Consider the following 15,000-nt stretch of genomic DNA (forward strand, 5'->3'; position numbering starts at 1 on the left):
ACACACACACACACACACACACACACACCTCATGTTAACTCAAGATCATATTAAGTACTTGCTGTGTTGCAAAATGCCTGGATGTCGAGTTCTTACTTTCATCATAGGTATTACAGGCGTATCTTTGCTGTATGTACTTAGGTTAGCTGTATAGTTATTCTTACTGTCTCTTGTCTTGTCTTGTAATTGGATACTGTGGAGTTGTCGGCCTCAACAGTTATGACCTCTACAATTTCGAATTTCAACTTATCAACAAATTTTTGTGGTGTGTTATTTAATCACAAAACCTCGTTCCCAATTTCCTGTATATATTCATACTGTTTACTCAGTGATGGCAATTTGCAATATTTACTTGGTGGAATACACATTGAGTGGAGACTGCAGAGACAGTGGTTGTTTCATACTGTGATGAACCAAATTTTCTTTAATATCACAAGATGGGTTATTGTCTGCATTCTTCTTTATCTCTGCCATGAAGTGTGGTAAATATGTTAATTGTGATGGGGTTCGCACAACATTCCCTTTTTATGTCCATACTTGTTTTTATTTCGAGAAACAGTAGGGAGGTGAAAAACAGTGAGATTCAGATCTGGTCATAATCAACTTACTAACCAAAATTTCAGTCATGGCCTAAGTTAACAAAAACACATGCCCAAAATGAGCTTGCATGTAACCCTCTATATTCTTGTACCCTTGTAGCTATACTAAAGTATAATACATATTTCATCCTTGTGGTCTTGGCCATCATACTTCCTTCCTTTCCTTTTCCTCCATAACTTATCTGATTCTTTTCATGTCTGAGTTTAACCCACTTGGTAAGTTTATTTCCTCATCTGAATTACTTCTTCACAAAACAAATGTATATTGCTCAGTTTTACTGCATTTACTCTTTCATGCCACATTTTACCACATGCCACATTTTACCATTGTCCTCATCCTTTTTTTTTATTTTGGTTCTTACATATTGACATTAATAGGCTGACCTCTGCATTATTGCTAGTTTCATACCTGCAAGCATTCATTTAACCTGGTCAGTTACAAAACTATCTATTGTGCAAAGAATTTTTTACATGTTTGTATATTCTGCAATATGAATATAAATATAAGATAAATGCATTATTTATTTATGTATTCATTGTTAGCAAAGAGTGTTTTTGATGGCCATGCATTTATTATTTTGATTGTTGTCAATAGGTATATTACAGGTGGCATGATGGCAGGCAATGAGGAGCGGTGGCGTGAGGGGTTAGGTGCCACTGCTGGGGCCCTTGGACATCTTCTGGAGCGAATGACTAATGACTTCACACCTCAGCACGATTCCCAGCACTACCAACCTGGCTTTGTACCTTCAGCATCTCCTCCCTGGACTAATTCTGGACAGGCTCCACTAACTAGTCTGGGATCACCTATGCCCTCACTGCAGACTTCACACACAAGCCTTGGCTCTCAAATTCCTCCTCTGCAAGTAAACCACAATAGCCTCGGCTCACAAGTTCCTACTATGCAATCAGCACACAGTAACATTGGGCCTCAAATAACTCCATTGCAGCCTCCAACCACAAGTGCTCCTGGGGCCATGCCTCCTGGTCCACAACTCACAGGAACTTCAGCCAGGAGTTACTCTGTCAGCCAAGATTTGTTTTCAGAGCTTGATGGTGGTAGGAGTCCTCTGTTGAGGTCCTCCTCAGACTTAGGACTCCGCTTGAATCATTACCATGCCCAGGGGAACCACTATAGTGATGGAAGGTTAGATGGATTTATGGATTCTAGTATGGACTCTCTTGATGGTATGTTAGTAAGTGGTCCTGACTCTTCCTTTTATCTTGAGGTACAAAGAAATCCAAATGCATCTTCAGGCACACCTCCATTACAAGAAGGACAAGGTCTCAGTCCTGCTGCTGTACCTCCTCCAGAATTTAGCTTTTATTCTCATGAAAATGATAGAATCAGAGAAGGGGAAACTGTAAACAATATCTCAGCAAAGTTTTCAAATTTTACTGCATCCCTTGGAAGTTGGTTTAGTCCCTTTGATCCCTTCCGAAGTAATCTTACAGCTGCCCAAACCAAACCACACAGTCCATCTGGAACCTCTGCTATTGGAGCTAGATCAGAAACAAAGCCTAGGAAAGAGAATAGTGGATCCCAGCAGTGTAATGCTGGCCAAGCATCCACTTCTCAACCAACTAAAGCCAACAAGCCTTCATATTCTGATGTATTAATCAAAAATCCAGTACAGGAAGGTAAACTAAGTACTGCTTCACCACCTTTAAACAGTAGAAGTAGTAGCAGTAACAGTAACAGCAGTGGTACTACTACCTTTAACCAGCAGAGCCCACAGTCTCCCTCTCCAAGCCCTGCAGCCTCCCGTCCGGAACAGAAGACTCGTAGTAGTGTGACAAAAACTAACAAACCTCGCAGCTCCAACAATAACATCAATGGAAGCCTTGACCAAGGTCGCAGGCAGACAAACAGGGCAGAGAATCATGTATCTCAAGTTGGTTTGGATGAGTTTGAGTTGATAGATGGAAGTATGGGCAATGGCTCTATTAGTGCTTATGAACACTATGACTGGGGAGAATGTCCCAGCAGCACCACAACCACCACCACCACATCAGCTATCCTTGGCAGTGGCTCATCAGTTCTCAAGCCATGTGCCGGTAGTCCCACCCACCAAGCTAAGAAGGTGTCAATAAAGGGAGATGTCAAAAAGAACACACCAGAGAAGAGCAGCAACAATGTTTCCTTTGAGGGAGAGGCAGGGAAAGGAATTGGTGATCAGCTCAACAACAAAGTTTCCTCCTCTCACCAGAAACAGCCACCTAAGTAAGTAGTGATATCATTTGCTTATTGGTTGATTTATAATCTTTTTTTGTGCTTTTGACTTGAGAAATATGTGGTATGTATATAGATAAGTAACATTTGAGTCTAAAGTAAAATAGCTGAAGGGCTTCCAAAGATTTGATAAGAATACTCTTAAACTGATAAGTTGTTAAGCATACTAGTGTGCCAAGACTAGACCAGTTGTAAGATAACATGGGTAAGATAAACACCTGAACCGGCAGTGTTTGGAGAAGTGCACCAGTCTCATCATGGGTTACTCAAGCACCATTCAGTACATATTTCTCCCTGGTCATTTTGTGTGATGATCTCTCCCTGGTCATTTGTGTGATGATCTATATTGGTTAACTAAGTATATTGAGGTTGTTTATTTTTTAAATGTGTTACTACAGGGTGCTGTATTTCTTTCATAGGTCATGTGTTGCAACAAGGTACTAGCTTTCTTGAACTTAATGTTAATATGACATGGTGCATCTCCACCCACATTATGTATATGCACAACATATTATCTTAGTACCCTGTTGCTATGTGGAATTTTCTTGTATAACTGAAAATATCTGTGTTGGTTTGGGGTTGTATTTTATAACCATTTGCCTTTCAGACCAAGATGTAAGATATGTTTTATTTTATTTTATTTTATTTACATCTGTATTGTATTGGTAGCTGATTGTGTTTTCATCTTCCAGACGAACCTCCTACATCAATAACATTCCCAGTGCCAGCAATTCCTCATCTCTGTGTCCCACATCTCCAGGGACAGGCCCCGGAGGTAGTGTTCCCACAAATCCCACTACAAACAGTCCAAGTCGTAACTCTCCCATCTCCTCCTATGTCACCAACTCAGTCAACAACAACAACAATAATAATAACAGTAATAATAGCAATGAAAGTGAACGTAATGATGGCAATAAAATTAAAACTTCATCATTATCCAAGGAAGATAAGAAAACACAAGGTAAGATGGTGGTAATTTTGTTCCATATGTCTTCATTCATTCATTTTGTTATTTCTGGTCTCCTTTTGTAACCCCGCCCCCCCCCCCTCTCTCTCTCTCTCTCTCTCTCTCTCTCTCTCTCTCTCTCTCTCTCTCTCTCTCTCTCTCTCTCTCTCTCTCTCTCTCTCTCTCTCTCTCTCTCTCTCTCTCTCTCTCTCTCTCCTTAAGTGGAATAAGATATTTTCCTTTGACAGTCCCCCACAAGGGATAACCATATTTTTTTTGTATTGATATTTTTATAAGAAAAATTAGGAATAAGATTACTGTTTAGAAGGCATGTAGTATTACTTAAGATTGCTAAGTGATAAGCATATCTTTTGGTAGTTTTGCTTAGAAATTTTATTATGGTGTTATCATTTGATGCTTTGATATTTGATACTTGATTGACTACTTCACTTTGTATGTATCCATGCACTAGTGTCATTATCATTTACTTAGCTTTGCTTGCTGAGTGGGAGGAAATCTAAATATTTTCTGATGGTGAGAAAGTAACATATTGTTGGTGTCTTTACCAAGTAAGCTTACCAAACAAGTGGCACCAGACAGATCATAGTTAGTGTTACTCAGTGAAGTGATGTATGACACACACACACACACACACACACACACACACACACACACACACACACACACACACACACACACACACACACACACACATTTTCACATTTTCACATCGTTTGATTTAATAGTTATTTTCTCTTCACCAGATACATCAGGACCAGCTGCTGGCACAGCAACGCGTACAGGGGGACGAGGAAAAGCTCCTGTTAATAGCCGCAATGTTCTCTCTAGTAGACGCAATCAAAGACGGAGGAGGGATGCATCATTTACACATTCTGGTAAAGTTATATGTATCTTAGAGTGTGTCTTTTTTTTTTTTTTTTTTTTGTGCTCAAAGGCATAAAAAAATAAAATAAAATAAAATAAGTGCTTGTAATTGTTGATTCCCTAACTGGTCAAGTTGAAAAGTTACTAATCTAAAGTTACTAATCTAGTAACTTAAAAGTTACTAGTCATTTTATTGCTGAAGGTGTCTTGATATTTCTCTCCTCAAATTGTTCATGTAACAATTAGAAAATAAAAGCTGGCAGAGCTCAGAGTTTGTCAGTGAAAAGTATGTGAGAGTAAAGGTACTGGTTAACTCGAATATTAATGATGTAGACAGAACAAGTAGCATTAGGATTGTAAGCCTTATGAGGTTCAAACCCAGAGAGTGCATAAATAATGTCATTGCAAAGAATTTAATCGTCTTTTATGAAGAAACCTTTTCATATTGAGGTAAATTCTTTAAATATTTGTTAAAATTATGACTATTTTGATATTAGTAGACAGTAGTTTTCACCCTTTTTGATACCAGTTACATTTGAAAGTTGTAGGTACATACAAGTAGAGGCATTGCATGTTAATACCAAATTTTCTCTTATTTAACAGAGCTTATAGCACAGGGATGGGCCATGGCAATGCAGTGGATGGCGTTAGCAGTGCGTGTGATGGTGTGGCTTGGTACCCTGACAGTGGATGTTGTGGTGATGAGTTCCCGGCTCCTCTTGCACCTTATGGTAGTGGCATGGGCACGTTTATTAGAGTACTGGACTGCTGCTGGACTGACTCTCCAACACTACTGGATCAAACTCACAGGCCTATTTTCCAAAAGGGAGAAAGAAGAGAAAAAATTGCCAGGTGAGCAGTATGTGTGGGTGTGTGTGAGGATGCTTTGTCTTGGTTATCTTCTCATTGGAGATGTCAAAAGTCAAATAAACTGAAAGCCCATATTACCCAATGGTTACCTGTAGCTCCTTGAATCTTGACTGCTGTGGCCAGGGAGAGGGTTAGGAAGGAAGACAAATTGGGTGCACTGATGTGTCGTAGCCATCTAGATGCAGCATATTCTTGAAAATCCTTTCTTTTCTCTTTGATATAACTTTTTATTTATAATCTGAAAGTACCATTGTGTTCAGGATTAGTTTATAAACAAGCTATATGTTTGAATCCAGACTTGTTTTCATAATTGGTATAAGTATCAGTTATTGGTAGACAAGGTGCATAAACTTGGATTTACTGACCCATACTTGCTATGATGATTTGGTTTTTACCCTATTGAGTTTTGAAAACTATTTCATAGTTGTAGAATGATTGCTTAATGTGATGGTGTAAAGCTGATGTATCACGAGTTAAGTGGAGAAATATAAATATTTTCTGAAGGAGGTGGAATGATTGTGAGAAGGTAATATTGTTGGTGTCTTTGCCAAGTAAGCTTACCAACCAAGTGGCACCAAATGGGAGGAATGGCACTGATTTTCTTATTTGAATAGAGTACAGTATAATAAAGCCTGGACATGGACAGTTCATATTATGGAATGTTGTTGAAAAATTGGGCCTGAAACAAGTAAAATTTTCCATAGTTATGTTTATACAGGTTTCAAATAGAGAATAGAGAGGACTTTATATATATATATATATATATATATATATATATATATATATATATATATATATATATATATATATATATATATATATATATATATATCCCTGAACAGAGTCTAAAGCAGTAGTCAAAAGTTATAGGATAAGTTTCTTGAAACCTCCCTCTTGAAAGAGTTCAAGTTATAGGAAGCAGGAAATATAGAAGCAGGCAGGGAGTTCCAGAGTTTACCAGAGAAAGGGATGAATGATTGAGAATACTGATTAACTTGCATTAGAGAGATGGACAGAATAGGGGTGAGAGAAAGAAGAAAGTCTTGTGCAGCAAGGCTGCAGGAGGAGGGGAGTCATGCAGTTAGCAAGATCAGAAGAGCATTTAAGATGAAAATAGCAGTAGAAGAGATGCAGTATTACAGCAATGAGACAGGCTGAAGACAGTCAGTTAGAGGAGAGGTGATGATAAGATGAAAAGCTTTTGATTCCACCCTGTCTGGCAGAGTGGTATGAGTGGAACCCCCCATACATGTGAAGCATGTTCCATACATGGACGGATAAGTCCTGAGGAACACTACTGTTAAATATAGGTTTAGGAGAACAGTGACCATCTACCACAGCAGCAATAGAATGGTTAAACGAAACACTTGAAATGGAGTTGCAGAGAGAAGGATAGAAAATATAGGAGGGTAGCTGGAAATCAAATCTTTGTGCCAGACTCTGTCAAAAGCTTTTGATATGTGTAAGGCAACAGAAAAAGTTTCACCAAAATCCCTAAAAGAGGATGACCAAGATTCAGTAAGGAAAGGCAGATCACCAGTAGAGCAGCCTTGGCAGAACCCATACTGGCGATCAGATAGAAGGTTGTGAAGTGATAGATGTTTAAGAATCTTCCTGTTGAGGATAGATTAAAAAACTTTAGATAGGCAGGAAATTAAAGCAGCAGGACAGTAGTTTGAGGGATTAGAGTGGTCACCCATTTTAGTAATAGGCTGAATGTAGGTGGATGGTTTTCTTTGTTGCAGGAAGTCTCTTTACTTTTATTGTTAGTTGAAATAACGATCTTTACAGATGTTGAAACTTATCTATGTCTTTGCATTAATATATCAATGTGCAGTAACCATAATGTATTTGTTGACTGGCAGGAAGAGACAAGAAATTGCCACGGGGTCTGGATGTCAATATATCATTGCCCACCACTGGTGATGAAGCCATGAAGCGTCTTTTGGCATGTAAAGGAAAAGACCCGTACAGCATCTTGGGGGTGACTCAAGATTGTACTGACGAAGATATAAAAAAGTATTACAAACGACAAGCATTTCTTGTGCATCCAGATAAAAATAAGCAACCAGGAGCAGAAGAAGCCTTCAAGATCTTGGCTCATGCTTTTGAAATAATAGGAGAACCAGTAAGTTCAAATTTGTGTATTGTTGCCATGTGAATTTGTAAGCATGATAAAATTAATTCCAGGATAGTATTGTAAGGTAAATCCTGCAGTTCCTATCTGATTTGTTGATATTATTATATCTGAAAATATTACTTATAACATGATTTACTTTAGTTTATTGCATGAATTGCTTTATTTAATTTTATTGTACATTTGTTTTACAGGAACGGCGGAGAGAGTATGATGTTCGTTTGGCAGAGGAAGTGCAGTTGGAAGGAGCGTGGGGGGAACTTGCCTCACTTCTTACACGGCTACAGGAAAAGCTGGATGAGGCAGCCAACACAATACGGTGCACTAACTGTAACAAGAGACATAGGCGGGTTAAGCTTCCAAGACCAATTTATGCTGCTAGACACTGTGCTGAATGTCAAATACATCATGCAGCCAGGGAAGTAAGTGACTGGGAGTAACTCTTGTTTATATGACTACATATCACAAGGAGAATAATTTCTTGTAGAAATGAAAACATTCAAGATTTAGTTACAACTTAATATGATATATAATCACTAAATGTTGGAGGAATCCTTTCAAAAAGATAGAACTTATGGATCTTAAAAGATTTAGGTTTGACATTTGGTAATAAGACATGAAAGGACCTAATAATCACCACATCTTTGCCGAGATGTATTCTATATTTCATAGATATAATCTTTTGGCCACTTCACTAATTGTTAATCAAGTACTATTTGACTTTCACAGGGAGATATTTGGGCTGAGAGTACATTGTTGGGGTTACGTTGGAGGTACTATGCGTGCATGGAAGGTGCTGTTTATGACATAAGTGAATGGGCTGCCTGCCAGAGTGATAACCTGAAGCACCTGCAGGCTAACACCCACAGCGTACAGTATCGCATTGTCTCGGGGAAGAAAAATCCTCCTTCCAAAAATAATACTCCAGAATTTCCTAGGTATGTGTCATTTATGATTACCATGAATTTCAGTTTGGTTTGGAAAGTGGTGTTCTGTTTATATAGGTGAAACTTAATCATAATGATAAGTGAAAATGCTTGAGAATGTTGGAATGAATCATGTGATCATGAAATCAGCCAAATCTTGTTTTATAAAATATAACCTGTACATTGAGGTACTAATTCATGCCTTTTTTTTCTATGCTTTAGTGATCCAGACCTAGAGGAGTTTTTCAACAACTTGTGTAAGGAAAAGTTTGGGAAGAATTATGCATCAGGGAGCAATCAAGGTGGTGGTCAGCAGATGCCGGATACTCGCAAGAGAAAGGGAAAGAAGAAAAAGTGATCCATGAGTTGGTGGGGGGAGGGTGAGGGTAAGGGTTAGGGTAGTAGACAGCATTACATACTATGAAATCAGTTGTAAAGGATTATAATTTTTTTTTTTCAGTTTATGTATTTATTTTTTCCACTCAGGAGTGCATAAGTAGCTTACTCCTCTTGAAGAAAGTTGCATGACACTTGGGCAGCTGCAACTGGGGTTTTGGTAGGTGAATGGTATTTTTTGATAACCTGTTACAGGTGTGCTTCATGGCCTTAGTAGAGCAGTAAAATTTGGCTTGACAATTCCAAACTTTGCCTTTAAAAAATTAAATGTGCTTGTATATTTTGAATGAGACAAATAACAAAGTCTAGGAATACCATCACAGCAAAATTTGGTTAATGACAAAAATTATAAGAATCAAAATCAGAATTGCTGGTCATTAAGTATTGAAAGCAATTTTGTACTGCTTTTCCAGGCTGGCTCATGATGGGACTGCTCTACTGGCCCCTTTGTAGCATTATTTACCAGGGGCTTGTTTTGTTTTGCCAAGGTTTTTTCATCCTATTATTTTCCTGACAAATTAAATTGCTGTGCTACTTTAGAAACAGTAAAATTAGTTATGTACCTGGCATAGGTAATATTTTTACCATACTTTTATGTAACTTCATAAATGATTGTGGAGAAAATAAAATGGACTGATTCTTAATTATAGCTGTATATTACATATGCAGACAATTTTTATTTGAAAATTTTATTCTTGAGTATCACCCGTGACATCAGTCAGCAAAAGAATAGGCACATTTAAAAGTTTTCAAGTTATTCTAGAACTACTTATTAGCTTTTCTTTCGGTACTAATGCAGCATTTGACGATGGTGTCAGAGGAAACTGGTGATAATGTAAGGTTAATATGTTTATGCAGATTGTTATGGGTGTTGCCTAGCAGCTTCCCATTAAGGTATTTTGTCCAGAAATGCTAATTGTGCTATTTTTTGGTCTGTGGGGGTGATGGTGGCCACACTAGTTTTATAATAAATTGGTTTGTGCACCAATTTTGTGTTACAATCCAACTTTGAAACTGTGGTCGCAGTCCACATTACTGTCATACAAGGGGAGGCCTTTTAGCAATGTGATTTATATGCATACTGTGTCCTAAAGGTGAAATACCTTTTAAGCTTAATTGATCATGCACATATTCTCTTTATTCCAGAATTCTTTCTTCTATGTTAAATATACAATAAATCACAACATTGTTGTCTCACTTGTAGTGAGCAAATAATGCAGCATCTAGAACGTACATATAATCTGCTGAATAATATTTTCTGTTAATATAGAAACTGTAATATTTCTGCTTTCCTTCAATACCTTCATATTTCCTTTTGTTTATTAGAAGTGAGTGGTATGAAGTAATCACAATGTTTTTTTTCCATATTTATTGATTTTCTGCACATACAGGGTCGATTAAATGAGTACTTTAGTAGGAGAGTGAGAAGGCTTTGAAGAAATATCAAAAACAAAATGGAGTACCTATTATAAAATACCCATACACATGCACTCACCTTATGTTCACATTCACATGTCTGATTGATTTTAGCTTCCCTCTCATCATGTCACAAACCTTTGTTAAGGCAAATTTAATGTCCATTTTTTTCCTAGGTCTTTAAGGGAAGGGATTGATCCTCACTAACCACACCCAGCAAGAGACAGTTGTACATACCAGGGTCCAGAAGTGATTTCCCATGCTGCTTCACAGCAACCTGAACTTATTCCCCACATCTGACCTGATTGTCACTACACTTCATCCATGCCATTAATGTTCTTCCCCTCAGACCTTTTGCATCAGGTTCATTTCCCTTCAGAGCTTATTCTTTATTCTTTTCATGCAAATCAAGTACAATTAAGAACATAAGTACATACATATACCAAGGCTGTCTTCCCCCAAAAAGACAAGGTACACAACTTTCACATTCACACTACTTTCTTAGCCCATTGACCCCCAACAAAGAACAGAAGCTACTCCTGTCCTCACTTTACAGGAATCAGTTGCATAACTTGGATAGTTTGGTCTGGAACAAGCCTCCTTCATAGCAAGTATATACTTTCCCTTACCACACCTGAATGCTACACACCTGTGTGAAACTATTGATGTGTGGCACCTCCCTTGGAGGTTGCAAAACTGTTATTCCTCACTTACTCACAACTGCTCTTCATTCACTTCTGTTATGCACAATATATCAGTTCTCTTCCTTTTAATGTTTCCTTTACATTGCATATCTATCCCCGACTTATGTGCCCTACCTTACTAATTTACACCTCTCACACTTGATCTTACTATCTTCTTCACCATTTTCTCAATGTGTCCATACAACCTCTGTGCACATTACTCTGCCCATCCTGCCAAGTCTCTTAGAACGTCTGTTCTCGCCTCCTCATTTCTGATTATCCAAGTTACTCCACACATACTCTTTAGATATCTTATCTCCATTACATTCAATCTCTTCTTTTCTGCTGCCCCCATACTCCAAGTCTTAGCACAACATGTAGTAGGTACTACCATCCTTCTATACAATATTCCTTTTACATTCATTCCAAGTGCCCTACTTTCAAACATTCTATTCATTCCTCCTAACACTTCTGCTTGCTTCATCCTAGCTCTAACCTGTGTCTCTACCTTTCCATCCTCTGCTACTGTAGATTCAAGATAACTGAAAGTCTAACTCCTTCAGCTTCTCACCATTCAGCCTTACATTCATCCTGCCACTTGCCTCTCTAGTGCATTTCATTACCTTATTCTTTCCTACATCAACCTTCAGTTTCCTACACACCTGTCTAAACTCATCTAGCAGCCTAATTAAGAGAACAAAAAATTATTCCCTATGCCTAGATTTTAAAAAATAAGGAACAAGGTATTTAGACAATGTATGAATGCTGAACACAAAACTGCATAGTTTATGCAAACCATATATCAATGTTCTTAGTATTTAGATTTAAACACAAGCAAAGATTTATGCAAAAAGCACATAAATGATATATAAGACAAAGTAAAAGCTGGAAGATTCCATACTGCCAAAATGATTAACATACTTATCTTCAAATTAGTTTTCATAAGAAAATCTATGAACTTTGAGGAATGGAAAAAAAATGGAGGACATAAACCACCTGCAATAATTTCTTCGGGGATACTCTTGCAAGGTGTCAGAGATGAACAGATAAATAGGTAAACTAGCCCATGATAACCATAGTTTTGCTCTAAATCAAAAGAATTTACATATAATTAACTATATAATAATTAGGGAATATCAGTTTTCCTAAAGCTGATCCAGATTAATATGATTTTTAAGACACCTTAACCTTATATCCTGGATAATTAGAGTTTGGGGTAATATTAGCCATCTGCAAGTATTTTCCAGCAAATAAAGTTGGCCAATTCATAAAGGAAAATGGTATATTGAATTCCTTGCATGTTTCCAAGAAGACTGGGTAGAGGCTGTTCAGTTTTGAGTGGTCAACAGTGGGCAGGAGATGGTGAAGAGTGTGTTCACCAAAAGTTGTCAACACCATTAGCAGGTTGCCAGTAACTTCCATCCTAAATATGAGAAATTCCATGAATAGATATTAAAGCATGACTGAATTAATGAAAGGAGGGTTAAGAAATACAGTAGTAAATGTCCTAAAGAGAATATATATAGAGATAGAAGCTGCCATACAACTTGCATAAAAAAATGTTGAGCTGGTGAATAACTTACATAAAATTATCAAATTAGATTTAGATGAAGTGCATAAGGATTTCTTCAAGGATGTGGCATACTCGTACTAAAAAGAAGTTAGTTCATATGGTTATTTTTTCACAAACACTTGCAGAGATGAGTCATAATTACAATAATTACAATAGTGCATGGATTCATAAAAGGAGGGGAGGAAGTAGACAAACATGATTTGATCTAAAGATATAGGGAAGAGAAGCTGGATTTGTAAGGAGGTACGAAAAAAGGGAGACACCTAAATAACACAAATGAAGCACAGTCTTTGTCATAAAAAATATATTTAACAAATAATATAAAAATAATTAGTAAGATAAAGGAAACTGAGAACTGAAGAAAAAAAAAAATGAAGTAAACAACATAACTGGATTATACTTTACAGAAATGTCAAACCTTCCGAAGAGAACTACCTCAAGTATTGGAAAGAGAAACATCTCTCAATATCTGAGCGAGACAATGTCCTTTGTTCCCCTTGATCCTATGACCATGAAAATTCCTCAAACTGCACCTTCCATTTCTGTAGCCAGAATGGCAATTCATATTATAAGAAATATGTTCCCAGTGGGTTGAGAATAAGCAAAAACAAGAAGAGTGTTGGGCTATAACCATTTCATCCACATATTCATTGCCCTCCAATACTACTTTTGCAGAAATATAGTTAATAGGGATCACATACAGTCACATTTTAAGCATAAAATAGTCAATGCAAATTTATGACTCATTCATCTTCCCAGCAGCGACTAAGATTAACAGCTTGTTGTGTGAAAAGAACCAAAGAAAGCTCAATCATTTACTTGAAGAGCACAATGAGATTTTTTTTACATGTATACATTTGAAAAGAAAAGCTAATATGTTATTTCATTGTTTTGTAAGAAATAGGTTATTCCTAATGAATGATTTTTAGCCTTCTATCCTTGTAATTTTTTATATCTATTCATAAGTAAGGAGAGTGAAGATCTGTTAAAGATCCTGTGTTATTAAATGCAAACATTATACGCCACACACGCACACACACACACACACACACACACACACACACACACACACACACACACACACACACACACACACACACACACTGTTCACAGCCATCATTTATCATCAAAATGAAAATGAAGTAATGACACAACTTTTAGAAACAAGACAACCCCTTTGACCTTCATTAATATCAAAGATTTTTAATAATGTACAGTACCTGTCTCTCACTGCATCTAGCTGGCACAGTCCCCAGTCAGGATTATCTCTCATCTTGTCTCCATCATGGAAAATATCAGGATGGTGGTGGGCTGCTGTCAGGCCAATAAATAAGAATACAAAATATGCAGTTAAGTGCAGTGCCATGAATAATCTGAAATGAAAAAAAAAAGAACAAAATTATATATATATATATATATATATATATATATATATATATATATATATATATATATATATATATATATATATATATATATATATATATATATAGGAGTTGATGAGACGAAAAGCTTTTGATTCCACCCTGTCTAGAAGAGCAGTATGAGTGGAACCCCCCCAGACATGTGAAGCATACTTCATACATGGACGGATAAGGCCCTTGTACAGAATTAGCAGCTGGGGGGGGGAGAAAAACTGGCGGAGACGTCTCAGAACACCTAACTTCATAGAAGCTATTTTAGCTAGAGATGAGATGTGAAGTTTCCAGTTCAGATTATAAGTAAAGGACAGACCGAGGATGTTCAGTGTAGAAGAGGGGGACAGTTGAGTGTCATTGAAGAAGAGGGGATAGTTGTCTGGAAGGTTGTGTCGAGTTGATAGATGGAGGAATTGAGTTTTTGAGGCAATGAACAATACCAAGTTTGCTCTGCCCCAATCAGAAATTTTAGAAAGATCAGAAGTCAGGCATTCTGTGGCTTCCCTGCTTGATATGTTTACCTCCTGAAGAATTGGACGTCTATGAAAAGACGTGGAAAAGTGCAGGGTGGTATCATCAGCGTAGGAGTGGATAGGACAAGAAATTTGGTTTAGAAGATCATTAATGAATAATAAGAAGAGAGTGGGTGACAGGACAGAACCCTGAGGAACACCACTGTTAATAGATTTAGGAGAAGAACAGTGACTGTCTACCACAGCAGCAATAGAACGGTCAGAAAGGAAACTTGAGATGAAGTTACAGAGAGAAGGATAGAAACCGTAGGAGGGTAGTTTGGAAATCAAAGCTTTGTGCCAGACTCTATCAAAGGCTTTTGATATGTCCAAGGCAACAGCAAAAGTTTCACCAAAATCTCTAAAAGAGGATGACCAAGACTCAGTAAGGAAAGCCAGAAGATCA

At 37.4% G+C, this 15,000-nt stretch overlaps 2 protein-coding genes across 4 annotated transcripts in view; one reads left to right on the top strand and one right to left on the bottom strand.

Annotated features, from left to right (window-relative positions):
• Window positions 1-10,273, top strand: part of LOC135105930 (probable serine/threonine-protein kinase DDB_G0282963) — an 11,044-nt gene extending 771 nt beyond the window's left edge. Inside the window, exons 2-9 of the mRNA XM_064014645.1 lie at window positions 1,195-2,823; window positions 3,525-3,793; window positions 4,543-4,674; window positions 5,267-5,515; window positions 7,399-7,661; window positions 7,865-8,092; window positions 8,400-8,608; window positions 8,819-10,273. Of these exons, the coding sequence (XP_063870715.1) occupies window positions 1,211-2,823; window positions 3,525-3,793; window positions 4,543-4,674; window positions 5,267-5,515; window positions 7,399-7,661; window positions 7,865-8,092; window positions 8,400-8,608; window positions 8,819-8,954 (3,099 nt within the window). The 5' untranslated portion in view covers window positions 1,195-1,210 and the 3' untranslated portion in view covers window positions 8,955-10,273. The remainder of the gene's footprint in view (window positions 1-1,194; window positions 2,824-3,524; window positions 3,794-4,542; window positions 4,675-5,266; window positions 5,516-7,398; window positions 7,662-7,864; window positions 8,093-8,399; window positions 8,609-8,818) is intronic.
• Window positions 10,274-10,782: 509 nt separating this feature from the next.
• Window positions 10,783-15,000, bottom strand: part of LOC135105931 (cytochrome b5-related protein-like) — a 17,767-nt gene continuing 13,549 nt past the window's right edge. For all 3 annotated transcript variants that reach the window (XM_064014647.1, XM_064014648.1, XM_064014646.1), the window contains exons 6-7: window positions 13,885-14,037; window positions 10,783-12,514 (exon numbers count right to left, since the gene is read on the bottom strand). In XM_064014647.1, coding sequence (XP_063870717.1) covers window positions 12,265-12,514; window positions 13,885-14,037 — 403 coding nt within the window. In that variant the 3' untranslated portion in view covers window positions 10,783-12,264. The remainder of the gene's footprint in view (window positions 12,515-13,884; window positions 14,038-15,000) is intronic.

Source organism: Scylla paramamosain, chromosome 12 (genome assembly GCF_035594125.1).
Source record: "Scylla paramamosain isolate STU-SP2022 chromosome 12, ASM3559412v1, whole genome shotgun sequence".
In the NCBI taxonomy this organism is placed as follows: Eukaryota; Metazoa; Arthropoda; class Malacostraca; order Decapoda; family Portunidae; genus Scylla; species Scylla paramamosain.